The sequence below is a fragment of the Emys orbicularis genome, chromosome 8 (assembly GCF_028017835.1).
Source record: "Emys orbicularis isolate rEmyOrb1 chromosome 8, rEmyOrb1.hap1, whole genome shotgun sequence".
NCBI lineage: Eukaryota > Metazoa > Chordata > Testudines > Emydidae > Emys > Emys orbicularis.
The window spans coordinates 8397460-8425410 of record NC_088690.1 but is presented as its reverse complement, the minus strand read 5'-3'; the positions used below and the strand labels follow the sequence as shown (position 1 = coordinate 8425410).

The 27951-nt window shown below is 43.2% G+C and overlaps 2 protein-coding genes across 2 annotated transcripts in view; both read left to right on the top strand.

Annotated features, from left to right (window-relative positions):
- BEND5 (BEN domain containing 5) overlaps positions 1 to 3410 on the top strand; it is a 44371-nt gene extending 40961 nt beyond the window's left edge. The window contains exon 6 of the mRNA XM_065409731.1: positions 3241 to 3410. Within this exon, the coding sequence (XP_065265803.1) occupies positions 3241 to 3398 (158 nt within the window). The 3' untranslated portion in view covers positions 3399 to 3410. The remainder of the gene's footprint in view (positions 1 to 3240) is intronic.
- The window catches only part of AGBL4 (AGBL carboxypeptidase 4), a 1406728-nt gene that overhangs the window by 887842 nt on the left and 490935 nt on the right, over positions 1 to 27951 (top strand). The gene's annotated exons all lie outside the window — the stretch shown is intronic.

The window sequence follows — 27951 nt, the reverse complement described above, 5'->3', positions numbered from 1 at the left end:
GCAGCGGCAGCCCGGACCCTGAGTTTGGACCCCCCCACCATGCGGAGCCGGTTGGCTGCCCTGGCCCCCGGACCTGTGGGGCTGCCCCAGTCCCTGTGGGGCTGGCCGCCTGCCCCAGACCCCTGCAGCGGGGCTGCTTCTACCCTGGACCCATGCTGCGTGGCTGCCCCAGACCCTTTGGGGCTGGCCGGCAGACCCAGATCCCCACCCTATGGAGCCGCGTAGCTTCCCAGACCCCCACCTGCCCAGACCCTTGCCATGGGGCCAGCTGCCTACCACAGCCCACCATGAGGCGGGGCGGGGCAGGCCGGGCCGGCCAGCTGCCCTGACTCCAGACCCCTGCTGCCTGGCCCCTGGACCCCACCACTGGGCTAGCTGCCCTGACCCCGGACCCCTGTCGCAGGGCCAGCTGTCTGCTGAGGCCCACCCTGGACCCTGAGGGGCAGGGTTGGCTGCCCCGACTCCAGACCCCTGCCACACGGCTGCCCTGTGGGGCTGGGTGGCTGGCAGACCCGGACCCCCACCACCTGGAGCCGCACGGCTGCCCCAACCCTGGACCGCAGCTGCCCCCATCCTGGATCCCCACTGTGGGGATGGCTGCCGTGGCCCACAAGGCTTGACGGGGCTAGCCAGCTGCCAGGCCCCCATGCAGCTGCCCTGACCCTGGGCCCCCGCCATGCAGGGCTGTGGGGCTGCTTGCCCAGGACCCCCTCCGCGTGGCTGCCCTCACTCCTGGACCCAGCTGCCTGCCCTGGACCCCGCCACGTGGGGTGGGCCGGCTGCCCCAGCTCATGGGGCCGGCCGCTGTCCAGATGCCCACCGCATGGCTGCCCCAGACCCTGGTGGGAGCCCCAGATCCCTGACCAGCCACCAGCGCTAACCCCAGACTCCTGCCATGCGGGGTGGGCTGGTGACCCCGGCACGTTGGTGGCCGTTAGCACACAGCTTGGCCCGCTGAGAACTGCTGCACTGTAGACAATCTCCCCATGCAGCCCTGCTGCCTGTGATATGTGTAGGCAGCATCAGGGGATGCCAGAGCGATTCTTCTGCTTGCAACATCAGGCAGTCTGTGGGCCTGATATCTTCCTCCAAGTCCGGCTTTTCTGGTTTTCACCAGAATCAACAGGGTACTGCCATTGATGCCTAGACCAGTCCCTGAAACTTTGAAATTGATTGGATGCAGTGTTCAAAAGTTATCCCAATACAGACACAGGAATGCCATGACATTGAGTGTAGGGCCTTGCTGTGCATGGCCAATGACATGGACTGTGCACCTAAACAAAGGAGTACAATTCTCTTACAAACCTGTGCAGACTACCTGAATCTCAGATCCAGTTGCATAGGAGAGAATGGGGCTACTTGTCTACTTACTCCCTCCACGTAGCTAGACGACAAGGAATGGGTGGAGCCAATCTCACTGATCAGTAGCTAAACCAGCAGCCTTATACCAGCAGTAAATTACTCCCCCTTATAGCCCTCTGGGGTGCGGACAGGAAGGAAGCAGGGAGGAATTGTGGCTCATTGGGTATGTCTGAGTCACCGTGACTCCTAGGGCCACTTTTGAATTGATACAACTTACACATCACCCCTTGTTCAGGGCTGTGGTAAAGTCACAATATTGTCTGTACTTATGTGGCAGGTCTCTTGGGCAGAAACCCCCTATTTGTTACTAATAGTTCAGTGCTATACTACTGAAGTTTCTATAGTGATGTAATATTCTGCCTTGAGCACAATGAATCTGTTTCAGTTAATTCCCCCATTGTTTGCCACATTATTTCAAATAATATTTTACTGCATATTGACATCCCAGTTAGTCTGCCTGCCAATTGGTTTTATTTATTTAGTAATAGCCAATAAATTTTCCAGTGAAGAGTCCATAAAATTCATATTGTTTCAGATGTTTTCACCATTTTCTAGTCCCAGAATAGTTTATTTAAAACACATTTTAAAAAGACAGAATTAGCCCTTAAGGTGGCTAACATCTCTTGCTGCTTAAAAATCTCTACTGTGTAGTATATTATACAGAAGTTATAAAAAGTCTGATGCCCGAGCACTGTTATAAACCTTGTTAATGCAAAATATAACCTTTTATAAAACTTCTGGGCAGCTTCAAAATGAACTACGAAGCATGAATAATACTTAATTTTCATAACTTTTTAATACGATGCATTAGCAACATTATAAAACTTGTTAATTAAGCAATATTCTCTATAGCTTTCTAGTATATGAAGCAATAAATGGCTGCTAAAATTGATTACTAGCCAAAGCAAAGCAGAGATTGTTTAATCAATCTTGGAAGCTATTTATTACTCGTAGCCTACACGACAATAGAAATTATTTCAATTATAAAACATAACAAAATGCACACCTGATTTTAAGGAGCTGAAAGTAGGGTGCTACCTCTCTAATTCATTGCAGAAAAACATTTGATCCTGCAACTTGCTAAGTGCCATCTGCGGGTGGTAGAGAGTGGTCTCCGCTCCCACTGACCTCATTGATTTTATTTTATTATTATTTTGTATTTATATTCCAGTAGAACAGAGCCCACAATATGCAAAGTACTGTACAAAACCAGAGCAAGATGGTCTCCACCCCAATCTATTAAAGCAACAAAATACAAATGGTTGGGAAGAGATGTATAACCAAGCTATAGCCATATTAATGTATACTACATAAATTTTTTTTAAATGTGAAATAAATGTCCCCTATCTCCTACTGCTTCTCCTCCTAACCACTATTATTTGGCTAATGTCTTGTAGGTGTGACGGTAGAAGTGACTTGAAGGAGGAAAGGGTAGTGGCCTGACAGATCATTTTCAGTAAGGGTGTTCTATGTCGTCTGGAAGAAAGCTCTAAGACTGTTTTGGGAGATGTGGACAAATGAAGGGGTTAAGGTTGGCATTGATGACAGAGAGGGTAGGAGTGACACCATATGAGTTTGGATTTACCCCCATTTCTACTCATGAGGCCAGTGAAATGTCATAACTTGTGAGCTGCTTGTGCCCTACAAAGATTCAAACATGGCAAGCCTAAACTTGTGCCAGATAAAGGGGACCAAACCAATGAATCAGAGAACCCTTTTATTGTACAATAGAACACTGAATTAAAAAAATATACAAGTGGCTTATGAAGTGCTGGCTCTATTGTACCTTGAGCATGTTTTATTTGCTGTACTGATTTCCAGCACAGGGCTAAATTCTTTTCTTAAAAATAACTGCTGTTCTCTTACTTTTTCCCCCAGAATGTTTGTATGACAGAATAGCACAAGAAACTGTGGATGAAACTGAAATTGCACAGAGACTCTCCAAAGTCAACAAATACATCTGTGAAAAAATCATGGATATCAATAAATCATGTAAAAATGAAGAAAGGAGGGAAGCAAAGTACAATTTGCAATAAATTTTGGATTTTTAATAAAGTCTTAGTGTTTTACTTATGTCGTCGTCTTGATTTGTGTGGCATTTTTGCTGATGCGATTGAACTGACTTAGTGTGGATCTCATTCTGAAACGTTGATGTATTTTTAAGCAGTTTTGTAAAACGGCTAGATATGTAACCTGCTTTAAGTGATTTCAGATATAGAATCATAAAAATGTAGGACGGGAAGGGCCCTTGGTAGGTCCTCTAGTCCAGTCCCCTGCACGGAGGCAAGGCTGAGTATTATCTAGATCGAAGACTATCCCTGACAGGTGTTTATCTTAACCTCCAATGACTGAGATTCCACCACCTCCCTCGGTAATTTGTTCCAGTGCTTAACTACTCCTGCAGTTAGGAAGTTTTACCTAATGTGTAACCTAAATCCTCCCTTGCTGTAATTTAAGCCCATTACTTGTCCTGTCCTCAATGGAGGAGAACAATTTATCACCCTCCTCTTTATAACAACTTTTACCTACTTGAAGACTTGAGTCCCCATTTCCCCCCCCCCCCCCTCCTTTTCCAGACTAAACAAACCCAATTTTTTCAGTCTTTCCCTATAGGTCATGTTTTCGAGGCCTTTAAATCTTTTTTGTTCTCTAGATTATCTCCAATTTTTCCACATCTTTTTTTGAAGTGAGGTGCCCAGAACTGGACACTATTCTAGAACCTTATGAGTGCTGAGTAGAGTGGAAAAATTACTACTTGTATCTTCCTTACAACACTTTGGCTAATGCATCCCAGAATGATGCTGGCTTTTTTTTTTGCAACAGTATTATATTGTTTCATATTTAGTTTGTGATCCACTATAAGCCCCAGAATCTTTTTCTGCAGTACTCCTTCCTAAACAATCATTTCCCATTTTGTATTTGTGCAATTGATTATTCCTTCTGAAGTGTAATACTTTGCATTTGTCCATATTGAATTTCATCCTATTTATTTCAGATCATTTCTCCAGTTTGTCAAAATCATTTTGAGTTCTAATCCTGTCCTCCAAAGCACTTGCTACCTGTCCTGGCTTTGTATCATCTGCAAACTTTATAATGTACACTCTGCCATTATCTAAATCATTAATGAAGATATTGAAAAGAACCAGACTCAACAGAGATCCCTGCAGATCCACACTCGATATGCCCTTTGAGCTTAACTATGAACCATTAACTTCTCTCTGAATACAATTTGCACGCACCTTATAGTAGATTTGTCCAGGCTATATTTCCTTAGTTTGCTTATGAGAAGGGCATGTGAGATCGTATCAAAAGTCTTACTAAATAGGGCAAGTCCATTAACTAATGCATTAGTCCATTAAATAGTTAAATTTCAAAGGAGAGTGAAACTCCAAGGTTGTTCCAATGCATTGCAACATGCCGACTGCAGTTCTGTATAGGTTGTGATTCTGCAAACAGTGACCTGCATTTTTCTTCTAGTGAAGTCTGTGGAATGCTACATGGACAAATCTCTATGCAGGATCTGAGCCATAGTAAACCTCTGCTTTAAGTGAAGTTCTGGTGAAAAGGGAAAAACAAAAACACAAAAAAAAAACCCTCACACCTCTTTACTGTAAGACAGTTTCACTGTACTTTGCAGTGTTCTTTCCTGAAACTGCCTATAAATTTGCTTGCTTTTATGATCTTTTGTTTCTATTTTAATATATTTGGTCTAGAGCAGCTAAACAGTGCTCCCTTAAAACGTATCTTGACCAACTAGGTCACCATTAGTTTCAATTAAAAAAAAAAATAACTAAAATTTTCTCCAAGTTTTAGTATGTGAATGACTTGTAAGCATTTCTAACAGGAACTCAATTGATGATCTTTTCAGACATAAGGGAAACTTTCAGATAGAAAGTATTATATCTATGCAACCTATTCAAAAGGTGTTACAATTTCTCTTGGAGCACTACATTCTTAATAGTATTTATATTTCTTTTCTGAACGTATAAAACACTAATAGAGAATATAAAGATTCTGTATGCAAGAAAAATGTGTAATAGAAAAACAAGTTCTATTACTAATTGTATTGAGTCCATAAATGAGCTATGGAAATATTTGAACACAAGCTTAAGCATCAAGAGAACTTATTTTCTGGATTGGAGTCAGTCAGGCTTACGGCACAAAAATCAAATAAATATTTGCTTTTGGCATAACCAAATGACCCCTTAATGGCTGTAACTGGATGAAATCAACGTCTTCTAGTGTGTCTTGTTTCATGCAAGGGATTTGGGAGTAGATGCTATCGAGAAAAGAATTTAAATCCGGCAAACCCATAAACAACTGAGCAATCTAGAAGATAAAGTGTCTAACTGATAGCACTTCTATAAAACTGTATTTACAAAAGTGTGGTTATCAATAATAGGTATGCAGTGTTGGAGCTGTCAGTCTCAGGGTGTAAGGCCTTGTCTACACTGCCACTTTACAGCACTGTAACTTTCTCACTCAGGTGTGAAAAAACACCCCCCCCCCCCCAAGCATTGCAAACTTCTGCGCTGTAAAGTGGCAGTGTAGACAGTGCACCAGCACTGGGAGCTGCGCTGGTAGCTACTTCCTTCATGGAGGTGGGGTTTTTTAATAGCGCTCCCCAAGCGCTGGTGTTGTAACTACACAGCCACATTAAAGCGCTGCTGTGGCAGATAAATTCATGCAAAATAGGTCCATCAATGGCTATTAGCTAGGAATGAGTGACAGGGGATGGATCACTTGATTACCTGTTCTGTTCATTCCCTCTGCGGCACCTGGCACTGTCGGAAGACAGGATACTGGGCTAGATGGACCCTTGGTCTGACCCAGTAGGGCCATTCTTATGTAGTGAAGACATGACCTGAGAAAGACATGGTGGGTGAGGTAATACCTTTTATTGGACCAACTTCTGTTGGTGAGAGAGAAGCCTTTGAGCTACATAGAGTTCTTCCTCAGGTCTGGAAAAGAAAGTATGACAGCTAAATGCAAGGTTGAAGAGATAGGTTGGCATAAGTAATTAGTACATATTGATGTGACCATTCAAGGTGAAGTTGTCCCTTAACACTCCAGTAGTCATAGGACTAACGGGGGTTAGTGGGTTACAGATTATTGTAATAAGCCATAAATACAGTATCTATTTAGCCCATGATTTTTAGTGTTTAGCAAAGTTATGAATTTAAGCTCCCAGGCTTGTATTTTCAATGTGTTGTGCAGGTTTCTGATGAGTATGAGGACTGAGGTCAGATATAGAGTGATCACTTTGTGAAAAGTATTCACCACAGATGATAGGGTGGGTGGGTTTTTTTTGGTCTTTTATCAGATTGTTCTGTAACCCACTAACCCCCCTTTTGTCATATGACTGCAGGAGTGTTAACGGGCCACTTCACCTTGAATGGTCCCTTAGAATATGTGTTAACTACTTATGCTAAACTATCTGTTTGATCTTGTATTTAGCTGTGACACCCTGAGTACCTTTCCCAGTCTTAAAGAAGAGCTCTGTGTAACTGAAAAGCTTCTCTCTCACCAACAGAAGTTGGTCCAATAAAAGACACCCACCTTGGTTATCAATAAGTCAATTAGCTCACTGATTTGAGTGTTTAACCCCCTTCCTTCCCAAAAAAGTCTGCTTTTGGTAGTTTTGGGATGCTTACAAAGCCTTATCTTCCTTTAAACACTTGATAGGTTAAGCCATATTGTTCATTCCTATTGAAAATGTCTATATGTATTGGGATAATTTGAAAGTAGAATTGCAGGGATTCTTCTAGGGGATTTTAAGGAAAAATTAAATAGACAAATGACGCATGGTTCAGTGGACGCATTATAAACCAAAATAATGAGGTATAGTGCCATCACAGCACTCATTTAAGTGCTTTGTTGGATCAGCGCTGAAGTATTTATAATTCGTACACTCTGAGTGTCGAGCCCATTTCATGTAATTCTCAAAAAGTTCTAAAATACAAACAAACATTCCAGTTCTTTTGTTGTCTTTAGAAGTGCTATAATTACACAGAAAAAGGTATGGAACTAAGTATTAGCCTAAAAGCATCACTATTCCAGACAGAACTTAATTGCTTTTCTGAACTGGGGTATTAGGTAGGAAAGAACTGTGTTTCTACTATCAGCATATGTTTCAATTTTTATTTTTTATTTTTATTAAAGAGCAAAATAGAGATAAAGTTGGAGAAACAACTGGTGAACTGGGTTCCACTTTTCCGGCAAATACTCATGAATTGATCTTTAAAAAAGCCCTTTAGGCTTAGAGAAAATTTGTCATTCCCTCTCCCTCTCCTTCCTGCTACTCCTGGAACTGTTAAACACTGTACTGCTAATATAATTCCACTGTAACATTCTTTAATAAGATGATGATAATTCTACTCTTCTTGAAAGATGAATATAGGCTAAGCTTATTTGAGGCAATATTTCATGAAGCCTGGGAAAAGTAGATTAGTGCTGAATCAAAGATTAGGGCTATACTCTGTCTCCCCAAAAATCAGAGATTGAAAGTTTGTAGGAATAACCAGCACCAGCATCCTAATAGAGCTTCTTCTAGACAGACTTAGCACATCAGACGCTCCTCTGCACATTGCTCAAGAATTCAAAACTATTCAGAGAAAAGATCTCTGAAGATTTCAGTCCACCTCTCTGTGCCTACAGCGTCTACCACCCTAGGTCCAAGGAGCTTTCTGCATGCATTAAAGCACTCGAAGGGTGGTGCAAAGAGGTTCACTTCTAACGGCTAGCTAATGTGGGTTGAGTTAAATTGTACAGCTGGCATTTACTGTTAAACTAGAACCAATTGAAGTTTTATTTAGGTTGACATTAAATAAGTTGGGCATTCTGAAGGCAGTACCTTCCAATAATGTGTTATATTTTTAATGCAATGCACTTTTCTGGAAACAAGCTTTTCTAATAATGGACTGGTTTCATGCACATTGTAATTGAAACTAAGGGAATGGAAGGCTTTATTCTGAACAGTAATCCTGTACAAACAATCCCTTTGATCAGTATCCATTCTTTACCTCTTCCTTTGAAATGGTATAAAGAACAGATAGGCTTTTCCCTACTTTTACTGTTTCAAGTAGGCAAAGCTGTCATGTGACTCTACAGAATTACCCACCACTGAAAAAGTATATACATTTGAACTCCTAAATGAGGCACATTTTTCTGAATTAGAATGTTGATTGCTAGATTTACTGCAAATTTAATGTCAATATTTTTCTATTGCAGCTACCAATCTAGTAAATGTTTTAACTCTTCCATAATCCAGCCCATCTTTGTGTGGTGTTAGTACCATCAGTGTGGGTCTGCCATATTGATTTCTAGTTTTTGCAAGACTGGTGCCTGCAGACTTTTCCCAGTCGCCATATATACTTGATGTTTTATAACACTCCAGCAGATACAGTGGACACAGTTACAGAATTTTGACCTGAAATGATCGGATTTTATTAAACTCCATGGCAGCTCTAACATTCTAAGGTTAGCGCTGTGCTATCATTTGATAGTGTAAACTTGGATTTGTAAATATCAAAAGAAAAAACACTTCAAAGGGACCAAGTTTTATATTGTCCTGGAGATCAATGCATACTGTTTACCTTCTTTTCTCAAAGGGGGAAACAGAGTATTATTGTTACATAAATGATCTCAGTTCTTTGTTGCCACACATTACAAATTACAGTAGTAATATTCATGACCTGATCCATAATAAAGTGCCTCTGGCATTCTTGCAAAGGAGAAAGATTAGAGCTAACAAAAAGGGCTTTATTTTCCATTAATGATTTTATAAGGGAAATGAGCTATTATACTAAAGGAGAGAATCCAAACAGATTTTAATACCTCTCATTTATACAAAATGCCTATCAACTCAATTAAAAAGAGCAGGGAAAAAAGCATTTGTCAGATCTGCCTGTTATAGACAGGTTTGGCTTTAGTGATGCTTTATGGAGATGGAGGATTTTTTAATACAGTCAGTCTAGAATTCTTGTATTTATTTAGTCATGTGAAAGCAACTGTCAATTGAAGCAGCTTGTTATATTGCATCTGGACAGCCAGTGAGCTTGACTGTCAAATGAAAGTGCAGTTCCCCTACAGGAAGTAATTTCATTGCACTGCAACTTTGATGCTGTATCTGACGGGATAACTGTGCTACTCCTTTGTTGTCTTAAGTGTAGATTATTGTCCTATCGGAAGTTCTAAGTAGCAATAAATTGAGCTAGATCAAGTCCAGGCTTTTTCAGTGGGACTTAATGATGAGATTTCAAGCTCATTAGACTATGATCAGCCAAAATGTGTGGACTTTTAAAAAATAAAACTATTAAGCACAGATCACTATTTAAAATGTTTGTCTTGACAAATTAATGGAGAGCGAGGACATTCTGAATTAATGCTGTCACATTAGCCTTAAACTCAATTGTATCTAAACCGTGTTAATCTCAGGCAGTAACAATATTCACCAGTATTGGCTAGAATTAAATGTGTAGATGCAGTGAACAAGCTGGGCTATTTTATAGCCTGCTCGTACCCAGTTTAAGTAACTTGGCATGGAATTCTGTCTCCTGGTCTGATCCTACTCCCATGAAAATCAATTGCAAAACCCCTATTGACTTCAGTGGGGTAGGTAGGATCAAGCCATCAGATGGAGAACGCTAGGTATTCTGTCACCTATCAAGGGCTGGTTTCAAGTCTCCATGTGCCAGCTGGCAACTGGAATTTTCTTCCTTTGCTGGGCTTGTATCAACCATAGCATAAACTTAACATGGTGGGGTGTTTTTTGCTGAATTTCTTTCTAGTTCTTTGTAGTGTAATGTGACCTTATTATTCTGATGTTATGATCTGTTTAGCTCTGTATTGGAAATGTTTAGTTTCTTAGACATTAAAAATCACTTTCATTGGAGGCATATGTGAAAAAAGATTAAAAATGCAAAAATCCTGAAATCATGGTTTTCAAATATTTAAAAATCCAATTTTGTGGGGGGGGGAGAATCTCAACACCCAATACTATTTTTGAATAAAAAAAGCCAAACTAAAATTTGTTCACATAGGACATATGCAGAAATTTGCAAGTTTTCAGTGGGAGAGTGGCCACATTTCAGAAATATCCTGGAAAATGAAATGTGTGGTTCCTCAGAATGGATTGATGAAAGCTTTCATATGAAACTGAGTATATTTGTCACTTTTTTCATGCCTCTGATTGACCTTGGCTGGTCTACACTAAAAGTTGGGTTTCCTTAATTACTCTAACTACTCTGTAAAATGATGGAGTCTAAATTAGCTGTTACCACTCAAGAAAGAGATCGTGGACTCATTGTGGATAATTCTGTGAAAACATCCACCCAATGTGCAGCAGCAGTCAAAAAAGCAGACAGAATGTTGGCAATCATTAAAGGGATAGATACAAGACAGAAAATATCATATTGCCTCTATATAAATCCATGTTATGCCCCATCTTGAGTACTGCATGCAGATGTGGTTGCCCCATCTCAAAAAAGATCTACTGGAATTGGAAAAGGTTCAGAAAAGGGCAACAAAAATGATTAGGGGTATGGAACAGCTTCCGTATGAGGAGCGATAAATAAGAATGGGACTTTTCAGCTTGGAAAAGAGACGACTAAGGGGGGCGGAGGGGAAAGATGTGATCGAGATCTATAAAATCATGACTGGTATGGTGAAAGTAAATAAGGAAGTAGTGGGGTTGCACTCACAAGCCACCCCGGCCAAGTGCATGGGTCTGCACTCTCTCTACCTGCTTGTGGTGGGTCTTCGCTGATTCAGCCGTCTGGCCAAGTCATACACAGTGAGATAAAAGCAACACAAACCCCTTTTGGGGTACAAGTCCAACAGGGGTCTCTCTCTGTTTGTCCCTGCTCCAGAATAGAGCAGTGCCCCCAGACTCCTTCCCTGGAGGCAGTGTCTTTGCCCTTTCAGGGCTTTTCTGGCCCCAGCTCTTAATTGTAGTGGCCCAGCTGCAGTCCCCCTTCTGGGGTGCCTTAAAGTCCAGGCCACTTTCCCAGTGGCTGGGGGGGCCAGGGGGCCCAGGCCTGCCCTCTACTCTGGGTCCCAGCCCAGGGACTCTATAGATAGCAGCTATTCACAATGTCCCTTTAAATAGACTGCATTGCTGCTCTAATTCCCTGGGCCACTTCCCCATAGCTCCCACATATTCTTCACCCTTATCTCAGAGTCTTGTCCTTGTGGAGTCCCAGCAGCCAGTCTAAAGCACCATCCACTCTTCTCCAGTTCTGGCAAGGAATTGAACTCACTTTTTGCCCTGCAGCTGTTCTTATACTGACCTGCTGGGCCCTGAGTGACTGCTTCCCACACAGCCGCTCTAGGCAGCTTGGAGGACCTCTCTTCTACCCTTTCCTGCGGCGGGATGTGGCAGGGCCACAAGGAGGCCTCAGGGCCTAGTCCATCCCATCACGGGAAGTGTTATTTACTCATAACTCATGAACTAGGAGTCACCAAATAAAATTAATAGGCAGCAGGTTTAAAACAAACCAAAGGATATATTTTTTCACAAAACGCACAGTCAACCTGTGGAACTCCTTGCCAGAGGGTGTTGTGAAGGCCAAGACTATAACAGGGTTCAAAAAAGAACTAGATAAGTTCATGGAGAATTGGTCCATCCGTCAGGATGGGCAGGGATGGTGTCCCTAGCCCTGTTTGCCATAAGGTGTGAATGAGCAACAGGGGATGGAGCACTTGATGATTACCTGTTCTGTTCATTCCCTCTGGGGCACCGGGCTTTGGTCACTATCAGAAGACAGGATACGGGGCTAGATGGACCTTTGGTTTGACCCCGTATGGCCGTTCTTATGTTCTTAACTACATCGCTCAGGGCTGTGAAAACTTTCACAACCCATGTGATATAATTAAGTAGACCTAAGCCCTAGTTTAGATGCTGCTGGGTTGACAGAAGACTTCTACCATTGACCTACCTACCGCCTATCGGAGAGGTGGATTTACTACAGCGATGGAAGAACCCCTTCCGTCGATGTAGTGTCTACACTACAGTGCTACAGTAATGCTGCTGCAGTGCTTGGAGTGTACTTGATGAAGTTATAACAGCATCAATCAACTTAATTGATATTGTAATTTTTTCATCATAACAGCATTGTGGAATTGTGAAGTGATCATTCATACAATGTTGAGGTAGTAAAAATGTTACCAAATGCAGCTATTGTATATTTCATGTGCTGTGGGTAATTTCTAAATTTTATTATGTTGGACATTTTAAATGTTTTTTTCACTATCTTAGGCTTCCTAAATAGGAAAAGACAATGAATTGGACTTAAATTCATTTTTGAATAACTGTACTCATTTTTTATATACTTGGCTGGTCATTTGCTTTAGTACTTTGCAAAACACAAATAGAAATAATTGTGATAAGAACTTTCCACCTAATTTCCACATGTGTGTAATCCTGCAAGTAAGTCATGCCCTTTGTTTGGGACACCAATCTGTTGCTATGGAAATGAAAATTATGTAAACCATAATCCCACAACTGTGGCATCCATTGATCCTGCAGTGATGTCATAACGTAACTCAATATAGAGGCGAAGACAAGTCAAAGGTCTTATTATAGCTTTGATAATTAACAAACAGCCAAAAATGGAAAAATATTTAAAAGTTTAAAGAATTTTTGCTTAAAGCCTTACATTTAGAAAGTTTTTTCTACTTAGTAAATGGTTTCTTAAATCTTAAAGTATGTGACATTCTTTCATGTTCTTGTCACCTATTATCTGAAACCATTTGTAGCATTCAAAAAAGAAAAGAAAACAAAACATCCCAATCAATCAAAAACAAAACAACCCACACACATCAGGCTGTTTGTTTTTATGATAAATTTCAATCTGATCTGATTTCAAATTCTTGAGAGATTACACCATGAAAATTCAATGAAGACTATGAAAAACAGCTTGACTTTTGCTATGGTGTAACAATGTTACGGGTAGTATGAAATATACTACACAGGAAATGTATGGTCATTGGTAACTGTGTATCTTTCACTTTAAAATGAGCTATTATACATTTAGTGCCTCTAGAAGAAGAAACGTGTTAGTTGTGTTGGACAGAGCTTATTACCAAGTAATAATGATATCTCTGTGCGTTGCTTTGTCGGAGTCCCAGTGAGTGAGAGAAATGGAAGGGAAGAGCACTTGAAAGAAGTATGTGTTGGCAGTCCTCTCTTACTAATGTACCAGAACCCAAAGCATCAAATCCATGAAGCTTGCACAGTGTGATTTCAACAGCAAAAAAGTACTACATTGAAAATTATGGTCAAAAAGGGTTAGATCTTTCTTATTTAAGCCAAAATTTCATTGAGAATTTGCCTGTTTTTTTAAAAATATATTGAATGCTAATTTAATTGAAAAAGGTATTGTATTTACAATTTGCTTTGCCTGTTTTATTTGATCTTTTTAGCAAAGGGATGTTTTAATGAGAAATACCTGTATAAATAATATTTGAAGTTGAGAGTTCCAGCTTGTCAACAGTTAAAATGGTTTTACATTTGAACATGTCTAAATAGATTATTTTAATGCAGTAGTTTCAGTATTTTGGAATACTGTATGTTCAAGGCTGGATTAAGGCAACCTGGGGCCCTAGGCACAAATAGGTTCCACCCCTGTGGCTCTGACCCCTGCCCCATGGCTCCTCCCCCATTTGCAATGGCAGTGGCCGGGGCTCCTCCTCCCCCAAAGAGATAGGGGTTGGCAACCCCTGTTGCTGGAGTGTATCTGCTTGGGTGAGTAGGCCAGGCTCACTGTGTTCTTCTCTCTTGCCGCACACCATGTCCTCCGCTGCAGTGGTGGCAGGGACCCACAGAAAAATGGCTCTTGGGATTAACATAATCTCAGAGCAGTTGTTCTAGAGGAAAAATTTCAAAGGTGATTTAGGCTCCTGTGGGCCTAACTCACTTTTTAAAGTGGGGTTTAGGCTCCTTAAGCAGTTAGGAAAATTTTACCTGTAGGCTCTTTGCAGATTTAGCAGACATTGTTGCGTCAGTTAAACTCAGTTCACATAGCCAGATTTTCTATTTCTCAGCCACAAGGGCTAGAAAATTCCTTTTTTTTAAATGAAAGTTTAGACTCTGATGTGATCATCATTCCAGGAGCTAAGGCTCTCAGCTCGTGTTGCCAGACGTCCAGTTTTTGACTGGATCGTCCAGTCGAAAAGGGACCCTGGTGGCTCTGGTTAGCACTGCTGACCGGGCCTTTAAAAGTCCGGTCAGCAGTGCTGCGGGGCTAAGGCAGGCTAGTGCCTACCTGTCCTGGCACCACCCTGCACTCCAGAAGCGATCAGCAGGTCCGGCTCCTAGGCGGGGGGGCCACGGGGCTCTGCGCACTGTCCCCGCCCCGAGCACCGACTCCGCACGCTCATTGGCCAGGAACTGTTGCCAATGGGCTCTGGAGGGGGCGGTGCCTGCTGGGGACAGCAGCACGCAGAGTCTCCTGGCCCCCCGCCTAGGAGCCGGACCTGCTGGCCACTTCTGGGGTGCAGCGTGGTGCCAGGAGAGGCAGGGAGCCTGCCTTAGCCCCACAGCACCGCTGACTGGGAGTCGCCTGTGGTAAGCCTGCACCCCAGCCCTGAGCCCACTCCTCATCACCGGGCCCACCCCAGAGCCCATACCCCCTCCCGCACTCCAACCCCCTGCCTCAACCCACAGCCCCCTCCCACATTCCGAATCCCTGGGCCCCACCTCCCAGCCTGGAGCCCCCTCCTTCACCCCAAACTCCTCATCCCCAGAGCCCACACCCCCAGATGGAGCCCTCACCCCCTCCTGCACCCCAACTCCCTGCCCCAGGCCAGAGCCCCCTCCCGCACCCTGAACCTCTCATTTCTGGCCCCACCCCGGAGCCCGCATCCCCAGTTAGAGGCATCACCCCCTCCTGCACCTTAACCCCCTGCCCCAGCCCAGTGAAAGTGAATGAGAGTGGGGGAGAGCGAGCCACCGAGGGAGAGGGAATGTAGGGGGCGGGGCCTTGGGGAAGGGGGTGGGGCCTCGGGGAAGGGGCGGGACTAGGGTTTTCAGTTTTGTGCACAAGGCCTATAGTGTCTATGCCTTAATCTGGTCCTGCACATGTATAAGAGTTACATCTCTTGAGGTCACTAATAGCTTGTTAAGGGCATACGCTCCATTCCACTGCATACTGTGAAAGGGAAGAAACAATTGAGCAGATGGGGTTTGAAGCAGGGCAGAGGAAAAAGGGGTGGTTGTGTAGATGTCAGCTTCCCCTCCCCTCTAAAGTGACAATGCTGGGACTCGCCTTCATGTGATCAGTGGGAGGTAGAACAGACACTCTGCAAGCAAAAAGCATCTTACGTTGCTACCATTGCAAGCACATGTAACTCCCCTTCCATGGCTTTCCCAAAGTGGAAGAGAAGGCAGGTTTTTTGTTCCAATGGCTAAGCCCCCTTATGGTTAAAACATTGTTCCTTATTTCTAATTAGAATTAGCCTGGCTTTAGCTTCCAGTCATTGGTTCTTATCCTGCCTTTCTCCACAAGATTAGAGAGCCCTTTAGTACCTGGTATTTTCTCCCTATGGAAGGGACTTAGACACTGTAATCAAGTCACCTCTTGATCTTCTTTTTGAGACGCTAAACAGATCGAGCTTCTTAAGTTTCCTTGCTATCAGGCATATTTCCCAGCCTACCTAGCCATACTCACCTGAGCTACGCAGATTGAGTACATTGCAGAAGAGTTCATGACTGGCCCTAAGTATTTAACTTAATTAACTTGGTGGTATCTCAACTTCTAGGACGGATGGATTTTTGTATTTGAATGAACTGTGTATTTGTCATAGTTTCACTTTATGGTGCAATTTTAGATTTTTTTCTGTAAAACTGAATATCATCAAATAATTTTGTGTTCAGACAGCACTGCCACGTTAATTCAAATGCATCTGTCACAGAAATCAGGGCCTTGCTGTGGAATTGATGTATAATGTGCCTCACTGGATAGGGCCCTGTTTCTAGTGCCATAAACCTCCTCCGAGGCCACTTTCCAATTGACTCAGTGTTTTACGTGTGCCATAAATGAGACCGGGGCAAGTTCTTTCTTTTTACTTTACTGTTCATTCTGTATGAAGCAGAATGATCCACTAAGCCACCTAAGTACCTGAAAAAATCGAATCAGGCTAAAAACCGCAACAATTTCAGACTCTTTGCTATCACTGAAGACACTGAAGTGAGACACCAAGTAGGATGCAGCAATTGTTTTATTATTTGTGTTAACATCTGAGCCACCTTTAAGCTTTGGAGTTTCTCTGGGTGCTGGTAGCAGTAAATTGCTCTAGAGAGATGCAGAACCATTATGGTTACATTTCTTTCCATGTGGGGTAGAAGACAGAAACTAAAGCCAATCTTTTATTTGGCTAAATTAATGCACATTTTTGGACCCCTCTAACTAGAGCCCAGAAAAATGATACAAATCAGACATGTTAGAAGAGGAACCTGCCTGCACTAGACCAGCAGCTGCAATTTACTGCCCTGACAAATTAAGGGCTGTTTTAGAAGGAATGAAGCACATTTTGTTTATGACTTTGCCACGTTATTTTTAGATTTCAAGTTAACTACTCCTCAGAGACAAGATGAGGAACTAGTGACTCCTCCAAGATGATTTAACTGAAAATCTTTATTCCCAGAATTCTGAAGGACGAAGCAGATTTAAGTATGTAAACAGAAATGAGATCAAGATAAAGGAGAAAAACTTGCAATTAATCTTTTTTTTCCACAAGTCTCTTCTTTCCTTTGAGAGTTCTGAATAATGTCAAATGAGGTTCCTCTAAATTTCCTTCATCTTCTCTCTAATGATGGGCTGTTAATTAATTTAGTAATTTACAAACATTGTGAAATCACCATCTTCGTACTTTATTCCTATTTGTAGGGACATGAGAAAATTAATTATGGACACCGCCTTTAGAAATGTAATTAATGTTTCACTGTTAGATGCCTGCTGATATTTTTGCATTTGCTTTTTGTTTCCAACTGGGCTTTTTTTTATATTCCCCTTCTCCCAAAGCTCATATTCTGGGTCCCAGATTTCACTGGTACAGAACAGATAGGTAGCAAATGACTCAGGATAACAGCCAATGAAAAGCTTTCCTATTAGGTACCTTCAACTAGACTAGCTTCACCCTTTCCATTGTTCCCTCCGTTCTTCTCATGCCTCACTGGGAGGGGGCAGCATAACACAGTATGTGCCGTCTTGGGCAGTATTTTTGCTTTTGTCTTGCTGGCTGGGATGTGGGAGATCCCAGTTCAATTCCTCTCTCTGCCTGCTGAAAAGGGATTGGAATGTGGGATATTCTGATGTGGGTCTCTATGTCTCCTATTAACGCTATTCCATTTTGTATAAATAATTAAATATGCCTTGGGCCAGAGAGTGAGTGAGAATGACTCTATAGTCCTGTGGAGTACCCTAAGCACTGGGATAGAAGTTATAAGTGTCGTGTTTAAGTGTGCCCAGAGCACGCCTCCAGGATCAGGCTTTGCTGGTGAGATAGGTGGGGAAACACCTCTCCACCTGGTTTGAGGATTGCACTCGGTCTGAAATGTGAGATACGTGTCTGGATGCCTGCCTGAGGCAGCCATGCACATGTTCAGATGCAAAAACACGGGGACTTTTACAGTGAAAATATAGATACTGAGTGAATTTGGGTGTCTGTAGGTTAGGTGGCAGCCAAGTGAGGGTTTTGTGGATTGCAGTGATGCCTAAATCTGGGACTTAGCACCTAAGGCCTTTTGTGGATTTGGGCCTCGATGTATATGAGAAATATAGGCATACAAAATTGCGGACTTTCCATGTCCATTTTATATTAAGGCTTACTCTGCTCATGTGACTGAAACCTCCTGGGCTTAGAGTGGTGAGGTGACACTCAGGAGATTATGCAAGGATCTAGGTTGCACTCCCTGAATAATTACTGCAGACATTACAGACTCAATGTCTTTGCATCTGCAGGTGTCATTCTCTGTAATCGATTAGAACTTCCCCACACCAAGAATCCCTAGTTCCGTTCATTGGCTCAGCAGTTTCGCTTAACTTGGTAACAACCTGTTAAAGCGTTGTTGGGAAAGTGTCTGTTTATGGGATCTGAGAAGCTATGGCACATTTTAAATTTTCCTCCCTGAAGTTTTAATGGTGAGGGCTAAAACAGATCCTGTCTGCTGTGTGGTACCAGGAATCAGGTTTTTCTTGCTGTTAATTCCTTTCTGTGTCCCAGATGTTACTGGTGATGGCTCTGCCTTTTTGACTAGCCAAAAGGGTTTGTAGAAGCATGAGCGGGATTCTGCATAGGTTGCTAATCAAATCCAAAGGAAATACTTTAAGTAGAGACCAGAAGAAGGGATGGAGTTAGGTTAGTAGAAACTCGTTTTGGCTGCTATCCTCCCTAATCTGCATATGAGAAAGAACTCCCAATATGTTGTGTGCCAGTGGAATCTAGGACCCTAAAAGTAATTACTGAGAAAATTCTCCCTGTTTAGTGAAAGGCTTGATTAAGAGAATACTTATTTGTTGCTCAGGGGTTTTCTCTATATTAAATACATTGGGTCACTTTCAATAACCAATGACATTTTCTTTTGAGAAGCTTAGTTGTGCTAGTAACTCAGTACATTGCATAACTAGGCTTGGAAGAATTAGATTTTTACTGGCAAATATCAGTAAATGTTAATTTCACCATACCTGCACAAACTGAAAAAATATTTCCATCCATGACAATCGAAATTTACAAATAGGCAAAGAAAGAAAAATGCTCCTTGTGAACATTAGGCTTTGGCTTAAGGATATTTACTTTGTATATTTTGACATTTGATTTGACAATTTGTGTTTTAACAGTTATAAAGCTTTTAACTTTTTGAATCTCAAAATACACTCTCATCAAATAATTGTGTGATTCCCCCCATAATTTCCCATAACTGTGAAAATTTAAATGGCTAAGAATAGAAAAAAATGCTTCAAAATAAATGTAAAAATCAAATTCTGCCAGACCTGTATGTGATGCAAAACTGTTATAGCCAGATAACCTGTCCTGTGGAAAACCCATCAAAGAGAGGTGGGGGACATGGAAGAGGAGTGAGAGCAGGGTTGTTGACCCTGGAATAAGGTGGTCTGTGGTCCTTGTCTGCAAATTTCCACAGACTCTAAGGAATCTTCAGGAGGCACAAGATAGATTTGGTTCTCTGCAGTGGCTCTGCTTCCCCCCACTCTCTCCACCATCCCTTCTGCCTCCGTGACAGCACAGCTCCATTGCATCCTGTTCATATCCTAAGTAGGTAGCTGCCCTTTGGACCATCTGCAGGGCTTGTGTACATCCTTTCTTGCACCAACCTGGCCTACCCCCTGTGAACTGTACGTCCCACAGTAGGGTGTGGGCCCGGGGTAGACAGTACTTTGGTTGCTAACCCCCAGCCACCTCCCTGTCTCCTATACAGTATGGGGGAGTTCAACAGAGAAAGTCCCCTGGCACTGATAATCTGGGGGTAATTATACAGCCTTTATTAAAATTTTGAAAGTAGCTATGTGCCAATCATTTTTGTGTTCTTTAATGTTTGGAGTTACTTTTCCATGCGGAAAGCATACCAATGAAATGTTAAAGAACAAGAAGATGCAGAGTAGATGGGCACTATATGAACAAGAGCACCGATATGCATTCTGTATATGCAAGTAAGTTAAAAGCCAGAGAACAATAGATTCCACTGGTTACTATTAAAGCATGAATACCCCCATCAAATTGGAAATAAATACATTGGGGGGGTTTTTTTGGTGGGGAGGGGTAAAGATTTCAGCTGTGACATGGATTGCCTTGCTGCAGTCCAAGTCCAAGGCAAATGTATTAACCAGATGAAAAAGCTTCCTTTAATTTGAAAGGCTTAGACTACTAGAACAATAAAACCATGACATTTAGTATGCATCCATTAACTTTACAGTTTGTTTGAAAGAGAGGAAAGCTGATCAGGAACGTTTTCTGTTAATAAAATAGTGTTACAGTGACTTGTTCATTTTCCCAAATGTTTAAGCACTGTTTTTTCCAAAATGATGAAATAGTTGCATTATGGATTAGCAACCGTAGTAGATTTTAAACCATCTGATCACTTGACTTCTTCATATGAAATTGTTGGGCTGCACAGAAATAGTGTGTATCTAAAAACAAATAAATATTACACACTAGTCTTCTGTCGTAACACTTGTAATCTATATACTTCTGAGGCGGAGTCTATAGATATTTATATGTGGTCATGCAGTTTACCAAATTGTATATATAAAGTACTTTCACTTTTATATAGTCTGTCGTCTGATTCTCTTAAAGCATTTATAAACATTTAAAGCATTTATAAACATTTAAACCTCAAATTCCCCCTGCCCCCAGTTGGATAGATAAGAATTTGTATACCTATTTGACAGCAGAGGAAACAGAGACACAGAAAGATGGTGATATGTCCAACTTCACACATGAAGCCAGAACAAAGCCCAGGAGCTGTGATTTCAGCTCCCCTGCTCTAAACAAATAGACAGTGCTTCCTCCTGTTTTCACTGAATGCTTTATGTAGGGAGACTATGCTAAATAAGATGGGTGTCCATAAAAATTGAAGGTTCAGATTCACAAAGCCAGCTGGGGAGGTTAACTTAATGAGAACTGAGCTTCCAGATTTCTTAGGCAGCTTTGAAAATCACAACTAAAATATGTACTGCCCACATTAGATGGATTGGTGGGGTTGGGGTATCCCACAGGTGGTGCTTCGGGGTGCTAAAAACACTGTCTTTCACTATTGCTTTTGAGTTTAATAACCCAAGTGAAAGTGCATGGTGCCATTGCTCATTCATTTGTATTTATTGTTCAAGTAGCACTTACCTTGAATACTCTTGGCAAGATTCATTTAGGAACTTTCCAACCTCAAATTGTATACCTAATAGTTCTGAAAAACAAAACAAAAAATGCATTTTTCTCTAATGCCCCCAATTCTGTTTGTCATTGTTGTGCTTATTGAGCAGGGTAATCTTTACGCCTGGAGTGATCATAAGTTTAAGTAAGAACTCAAGGAGAAATCTTGCAAGTAACTAAGTTACAGAGGGCGCGTTCACATAGAAACAATCACCATGTTGAGCATCTTACTGGTGCCTCTCTGGCAGATTGGATTAGTATAGCGGATACTCTGCTACCTCCCTTTCTCTCCAATACAAAATATAATTGTGTCCTTGGTCGCTCACACTTCAGGAAGGGCACACCCAGCTTCACCTGTCTCTGCTTTGAACCAGAACCATTGAAGCTGGGCCATGCTCAGAGGGGGAAAAAAACATTCACTTCTATAGCTCAGTACTTTTTTTTTTTTTTTTAAAAAAGGTCCATCCTTGTTTTCTGGTACAAAGTAAGAGGTCCCCAATGACATGTGGCAAGAAAATAAGCATGGTGTTATTGTTAGGGGGAATAATCTCCTACTGCTGGCCATCTGTGATTGAATTGCAATCAAACTCCTATGGGTCAAGTGAGCTGTGCTGTTGGTACTTCATGGGGGAAGGGAGAAAGGCGACCTACAGAGGAATATCTAGTCTCTCAAATCTGGGCTGTCTGTTTGACAGCCCAACTGAAGTCGGAAAGACATTGGAGTGGGGCTGTTTATGAAAAATTCCTGATTTATCCTCTAAACACAGAGCTTTACAAAGCTGGAGTAACTTACCTGTGAAGTGAGTTTGATGCTGTCCATCCATGTTCACATCACCAAGCCACTGCACTTTTGCACCAGCTGGTGCTCTCATTGGTAGTTTCAGCAGAAAAGTCAAGACCTAAGACATACTGACTACTGCAATGATGCTGCTTTCTTACCCTTATATGGGACAGCCATTGAGGTACCGTGGCAGGTCAGTGTGAGGAGCATTTACACTGCAGCTACTTCTGCTGTATCTGTTCAGTAGAGAACAAGAGGAATTCTGATTTCTCCAGCTTAAGTTTTCCAAGAGTTATAGAGTCTGCACATTTTTATGGAATAACTCAAATCTGGAAAAACAAGTATTTTAGTGTCTGGACCAAATTCCAAATGCAGCAGAATTGGTTCATAATCTGGCCCTAAAGTCAGAGCATTACAACATCTTTGCATCCTCTACCCCTCACCATGTGCTCTAAGTGTTGAATGTAATGAAAGGCCCAGTTTAAGGCATATTAAAGTCAATGGAAGGCCTTCTAAAGTATGTTGCTGAAGATTCACACCAAAAGTAGCAGCAGTGGAGTGGCCTTGAGGGGAGGATTTTGTCCAGAGATCCCCCCCGCCCGCCCATGCAGTCCATTTACTTGAGTTCTGTGTTGCAAAGAGCATTTCACTCATAAACATGTTTTCTCTTCCCTCCTGTAGAGTGCAAATGCTATTTTGACATCTATCATGTCTGCAACACATTTATACACAGAGCAACGTTCACCTTTTTAAAGAGCTTTGGGAGTTACAAATGCACATCAACAGGAGCGCATACCCATACAATTGCAGTCTTTCCCATCATAAGTGAAGCAATCTTAATATTCTCCCGGCTTACAGTTTGGTTCTTTAAGTACTGCTGTTTTACTTTAAGAGTAGAGTGAATCACACACGTAGAAGAGACAATGTTCACCCAGCTCAGAAATGCCACATAATACCCATTTCACTTTTTAAATTAGATTTCAGCAAATTTAAATACAAAAGGGATGGAAGTTCTGAACATACTGGCCTTCAAGGCTGGGAGTTTTGGTGTTCAATTCTGCTTGATGGCTAATTCTTCATAATCTACTGCAGGCTATCTCTCTTCTATTCAAATCAAAGAACATGAACTAGTGCTTTCTCATTCTGTCCTAGATGAATGGGAAAAATGAAGGCAGACTGATATTTGGTTATATTTGATGGCTATCAGTGGATCTGTAGAGTAATAACTGAATAAACTCAGATATTTGTGTTGCCACTCAGGCATGCAGGCTCAAAACGTAGGTAGCTTCTCAGATTTCATTTCCTGATGTACTGAATGGAGAATATAAACTCTGAGCAGAGTGCAGTCCAGGTTACTGCTGTTCTGAATTACCATTCACTGACACAGTTGCTCAGGCACGCAAAAAAACTGCTCATGGTCTGAGTGACCTTGCATTTAAAACAAACCACCTATTCTGCACTGCCAAGCGCTTACTAATAGCCTCTCAGTAAATGGCCCAGAACCTGAATCCTTCAGATAACTGGCACACACTACATACTTTTACTTAGGTGTTACGTATGCCAGCATTTTCAAAGCTGGACATCTAAATCCATATTTAACTTCCTCGATAATGTCCTGATTTTCAGAGATCCTTGGCAACTGTCTCTTGTAGTTAGATGCCCAAGTCTGTAAATGTTGGCCCTACTGCCTGTTTGTCCATTTGGCAACCACATTGCTGTAGGGCCAGCACCAGCACAGAAACCGACATGGAATGATGATTGCTCTGTTTGTTTGTTTTTTATTAATTTGTTAATTTTCTTATAATCAACAACACCAACAACGAAAATCACAGAGTGAAGGTGGCAATTTTCTGATTAATACTTCACTTAATACTACTTTATTTGCATCTGAACCTAGCTACCTGAACTGCTTTCCATAATGGTTAAATGATCCTTCTCCTAGCCCTCCTGCCAGGAGTAATGTCATTGGGGAAAAAACCTTCCAAAGGACAGCTATTCTATTGCATATGTAACCCACATACCTCCTGGGTGTGGTGTTCTGTCCCATCTAGGGGTGCTGAGACCACTTAGCAAGAAGAGAGATTAATGAGTCTGCACTACAGCCTTAGCTAACAGGCCTATGGCTTTTAGCTCATGCACTAAGCTCCAGAGATCCCAGGTTCAATCCTGCCTGCTGATAACCAGGGTCTGTTGGTGTTATACATACACTCCAATCAGTGACCTGATACAGAATTCACATTGGTCATTTAACAACGCTTTTTCTACCATTGCACCACTGGTTAGGCCAGGAAGTGAAGGATACCAGTTACATCAGAAACTGAGGGAGAGTTAAGTAGATAAAATCTAATTGTCTAAATTGGAACTGAGCCAGGACACTCTAGCAAATACTCTTACCCCTGCTAAATATGCCATGGGATTTTTAATGACTCAAGGTGGCCAGGACTTTGGTTTAATATCTTAACAGAAGCTCAGCGCCCTGTAACAGTGAGCTGTTTCATGCTTGATTTGCTCATGGTATGAAGGGCAAGGGCCTGCTCTGTATTGATTTATGAATACTGTATTGCAGTAGGTTATGGGAAATGTTTATTGTATGACTATACTGGAATACTTACTGTATGCAGATAGGGGTTTCGTTTAATAGCAAGCTATTAGCAGGAAGGTAACATGACGGATCCAGATAAAACATTTCTGATAAATAGGCTAAGGGTTAAGAACCAATACCTGCTCTATTAGCTGTGAAGATGTTAATTCCATCTTCTGGCCAAAGTTACACAGCTGTTTTTCCAATGCTGGGAACTAACACATCACAAGGAAACAGCAGTTAAAAGGTCACGCTGTAGAGAGAGGAGGGTACACTCTGAAAGACCAGTGGAGTCGAAGATGCAGTTAGCCTTGTAACCATGACAACTAACTCAGAAGAATGTTGCCCACTTACGATGGGCTCATGTTCAAGTTAGACCTGAGTGGTTTGTAAGTCCAGACAACCTCAAAGTCTTTGGGGGGATGGTTGTCGGCTTCTAATACATTCTCTCTGCATGGTATCACTGAATGCCATCTCCTTGGTCTAAGGACCTTGTCACAGGCTGGCAGGCCCTTCAGGGGAGCTGGGCTCAGCCTTCCCTGTGGTGCAGCAGTTAACCACCTCCCCCAGCTGATCCTGAGCTGGGGACTTAATTACAATTAGTGATCCCAGCTGGGCAAGGATCAGGGCAGATTTCACAGAGAGGAAGCAGAGCTCAGTGAGTTGGAGAGATTTACAAGGAATGTCTGCTTTCTAGGAAGCTAGGCTGAGAGAACCATAAGGATTAGGTAAAGCTGGGGGTGCAGAGATGGCTGAGATAGGACCAGTGAGAAGCAGGGAGGGCCCTGGGAGAGACTGCCAGAGTCCACAGGGAGGAGAGGCAGTGGGGAAACCTGCTAGGAAGAAGGGCACCCAGGGAAAAGCCCTGAGGCAGTGCTCAGCCTATGGAGAGCGAAGAAGGAATGCTGACGTCCCTAGGAATAGGGATGAAGAGCAGGAGACCTCAGTGTAGCCTGAGAGGTTGCAGAAGGATCTTCTGTTTAGATGTTGGTGTAGATTCTTTAGTTCTTTTGTTACCCTGGAAAGGGACAGAACTGGAAAGAGGTTACATGGCTGGAGGGCTGGGTTATGGAAGACGAGGCCAGAGACAGGCTGCTGCCGGGCCAGAGAAGTGGTCAACGTGGTGAGATGAAGACCCCTGCAAGGCCCTGTTCTGATGCCAGAGGGTGTTATAGTGGTGAGTGCAACTGCTTACAACCCCACTATGCATTTTCATATACTCTTGACTGATGACATTCAGTTTTAGTGAAATTAGAGGTCAAAGGTAACATAAGCAAGAAATGTAGATTAAGAACTTTTCTGTGCCCTGGCCTCAACGTGCCTAGGACCAGGCCCTGATCCTGACTGGGCCCTCTTGGTGATCTGATGGAATCAATATTAAATTATCTATCCATGCTTGATGCTCAAGCAAATACATGTTGGTGACTGACACATGAGAAACATTGTTTTTGAATTCATCCTTGTGGGAAAATGTATTGAGTTTGTATTTTGAATGGTGGCTGTATTTACAGATCAAATATTGCTACATAGACACTGAGTATTTCTGCTCACTGACTATATTGGCATATTTCTAGTTCTAGTTTGCTTGTGCCAATGTAAACTATTACAAGCAAGTCTTATCTTGTGTGTGGTGCTAGATTTCATTGTAAACCTCCCCTCCCTGTTCCTCCTCTAGTCCCCATCCCCCACCCGCACACATACCCAACAGGATTATTTCCGTAGCCCATTTCCCTGTCTGATCATTTTGAACTTTCCCAGGCAGAAAAGTGGAAAGGATTAAGGTAGCCCGGTTGGGGGGTTGATCACTAAATGAATGTTGAGAGCTTTCGGAAGAGGCCTGCTGCACAGGCAAGGGACTTTCACAGCCAAGGCTGAAAAATGATTTTCATTGTAACAAAGAGAAGCGCTGTGTTAATAAAGGGGTGTCTTGGTTTTGCATTTGAAGCAATGCAGTTGCCAGTGGATATATATTGCACATGAGTATTAGAGCTTTAAGTTTGTCTGTCTGGTTAGTCTTGCCCTACCTGAGCTGACCCTGGATAATATGACATTTGGGTGAAATTCAGAATAGAGCGTTCTCAGTTATGCAGCTGAACCTGACCCAAGGGTCTAGGGTGACCAGACGTCCCGATTTTAGGGGACTTGTCCCGTGTCCCGACTTTACGTCGGTCGGGACGCCCTTTGTCCTGATATCGGGGACTGTCCAGACCGCAGCCACGGCGGCGCCGCCGCTCACCGCTCCCTGCGGCAGCTCCTGGCGCCTGCCCGCCGGCAGGAGTGCCGTGTGCTGCAGGGGCGGGGCTTGCAGGCACTGGGACCGGGAGAGAGACCTCCGCCCCCACCCCCACCCGACCCGCGACCCTAGGAACCAGAGGGACCAGCCTGCCGGATGCTTCCCGGGACGGGAGCTGCCCCAGGTGAGCACCGCCGGGACTCCCCACCTCGCCCCCTGGCAGGTCCCTCTGGCTCTAGGGGGTGGGGGCTCTGCGTGCTGCCAGCGCCTGCAAGCTCCGCTCCGCGGCTCCGGCAGCTCCCATTGGTATGCTTGTGGCAGGCGCAGCACGTGGAGTGTCTGGAGACCCCCCTCGCTGCTCTCACCCTAGGAGCCAGAGACCTCCCAGCAGGGCTGGTGAGTGCGGCCAGGGAAGGGGGCAGGGTGTGGTGGAGTGAGTGTCTGGGAGGTGTGTGTGGGGTGCTGGGCTGTGAGGGTGTGGAGGGTGCTGGGCAGTGGGGGAGGTTTGTGTGTTTTGGGATGCTAGACAGTGGGGGGGCCTGTTGGAGGTGCTGGGCAGTGGGGGAGATCCGTGTGTGTCAGGGCACTGGGCAGGGGGGGTCTGTGTGGGGTGCTGGGCAGCTGTGGTAGGGCTGTGGGCAGGGGGGCGCTGGGCGGGGTGTGTGCGCACAGCACTGTGCATTTGTGGTGGAAGAGTTGTAGGGGGGCTCTGGGCACAGTGGATCAAGGGGCGCTGGGCATTGGAGCTGTGTGGCGCAGCATGGGCCCACTCCCAACAGGAAGAGGCACGCTGGTAGCATGGGGCCAAGCGGACCAGTGTGCCTCTGTCTCTGGTTGGGGCTGTGCACCTCTGTCTGTCTGTCCTCTCTCTTCCCCCCTCCCCCCCCAACCAATGTGTCCTGATATTTCACTCCGGTGATCTGGTCACCCTACAAGGGTCTAAAGATGGAAAGTGATGTGTTGTGGGTTCCCCCCCCTCCAATTTGATATTACCTTTTGTATTTGTTTAGGTTTCCATGGTATCAGATGCTGGTGACTTGAAACAGCTAGTATCCATTCCTCTCTCTTCTCTCATTTGTTTTTAAAAAGTGTAGTTCTTATGAATGAATTCTC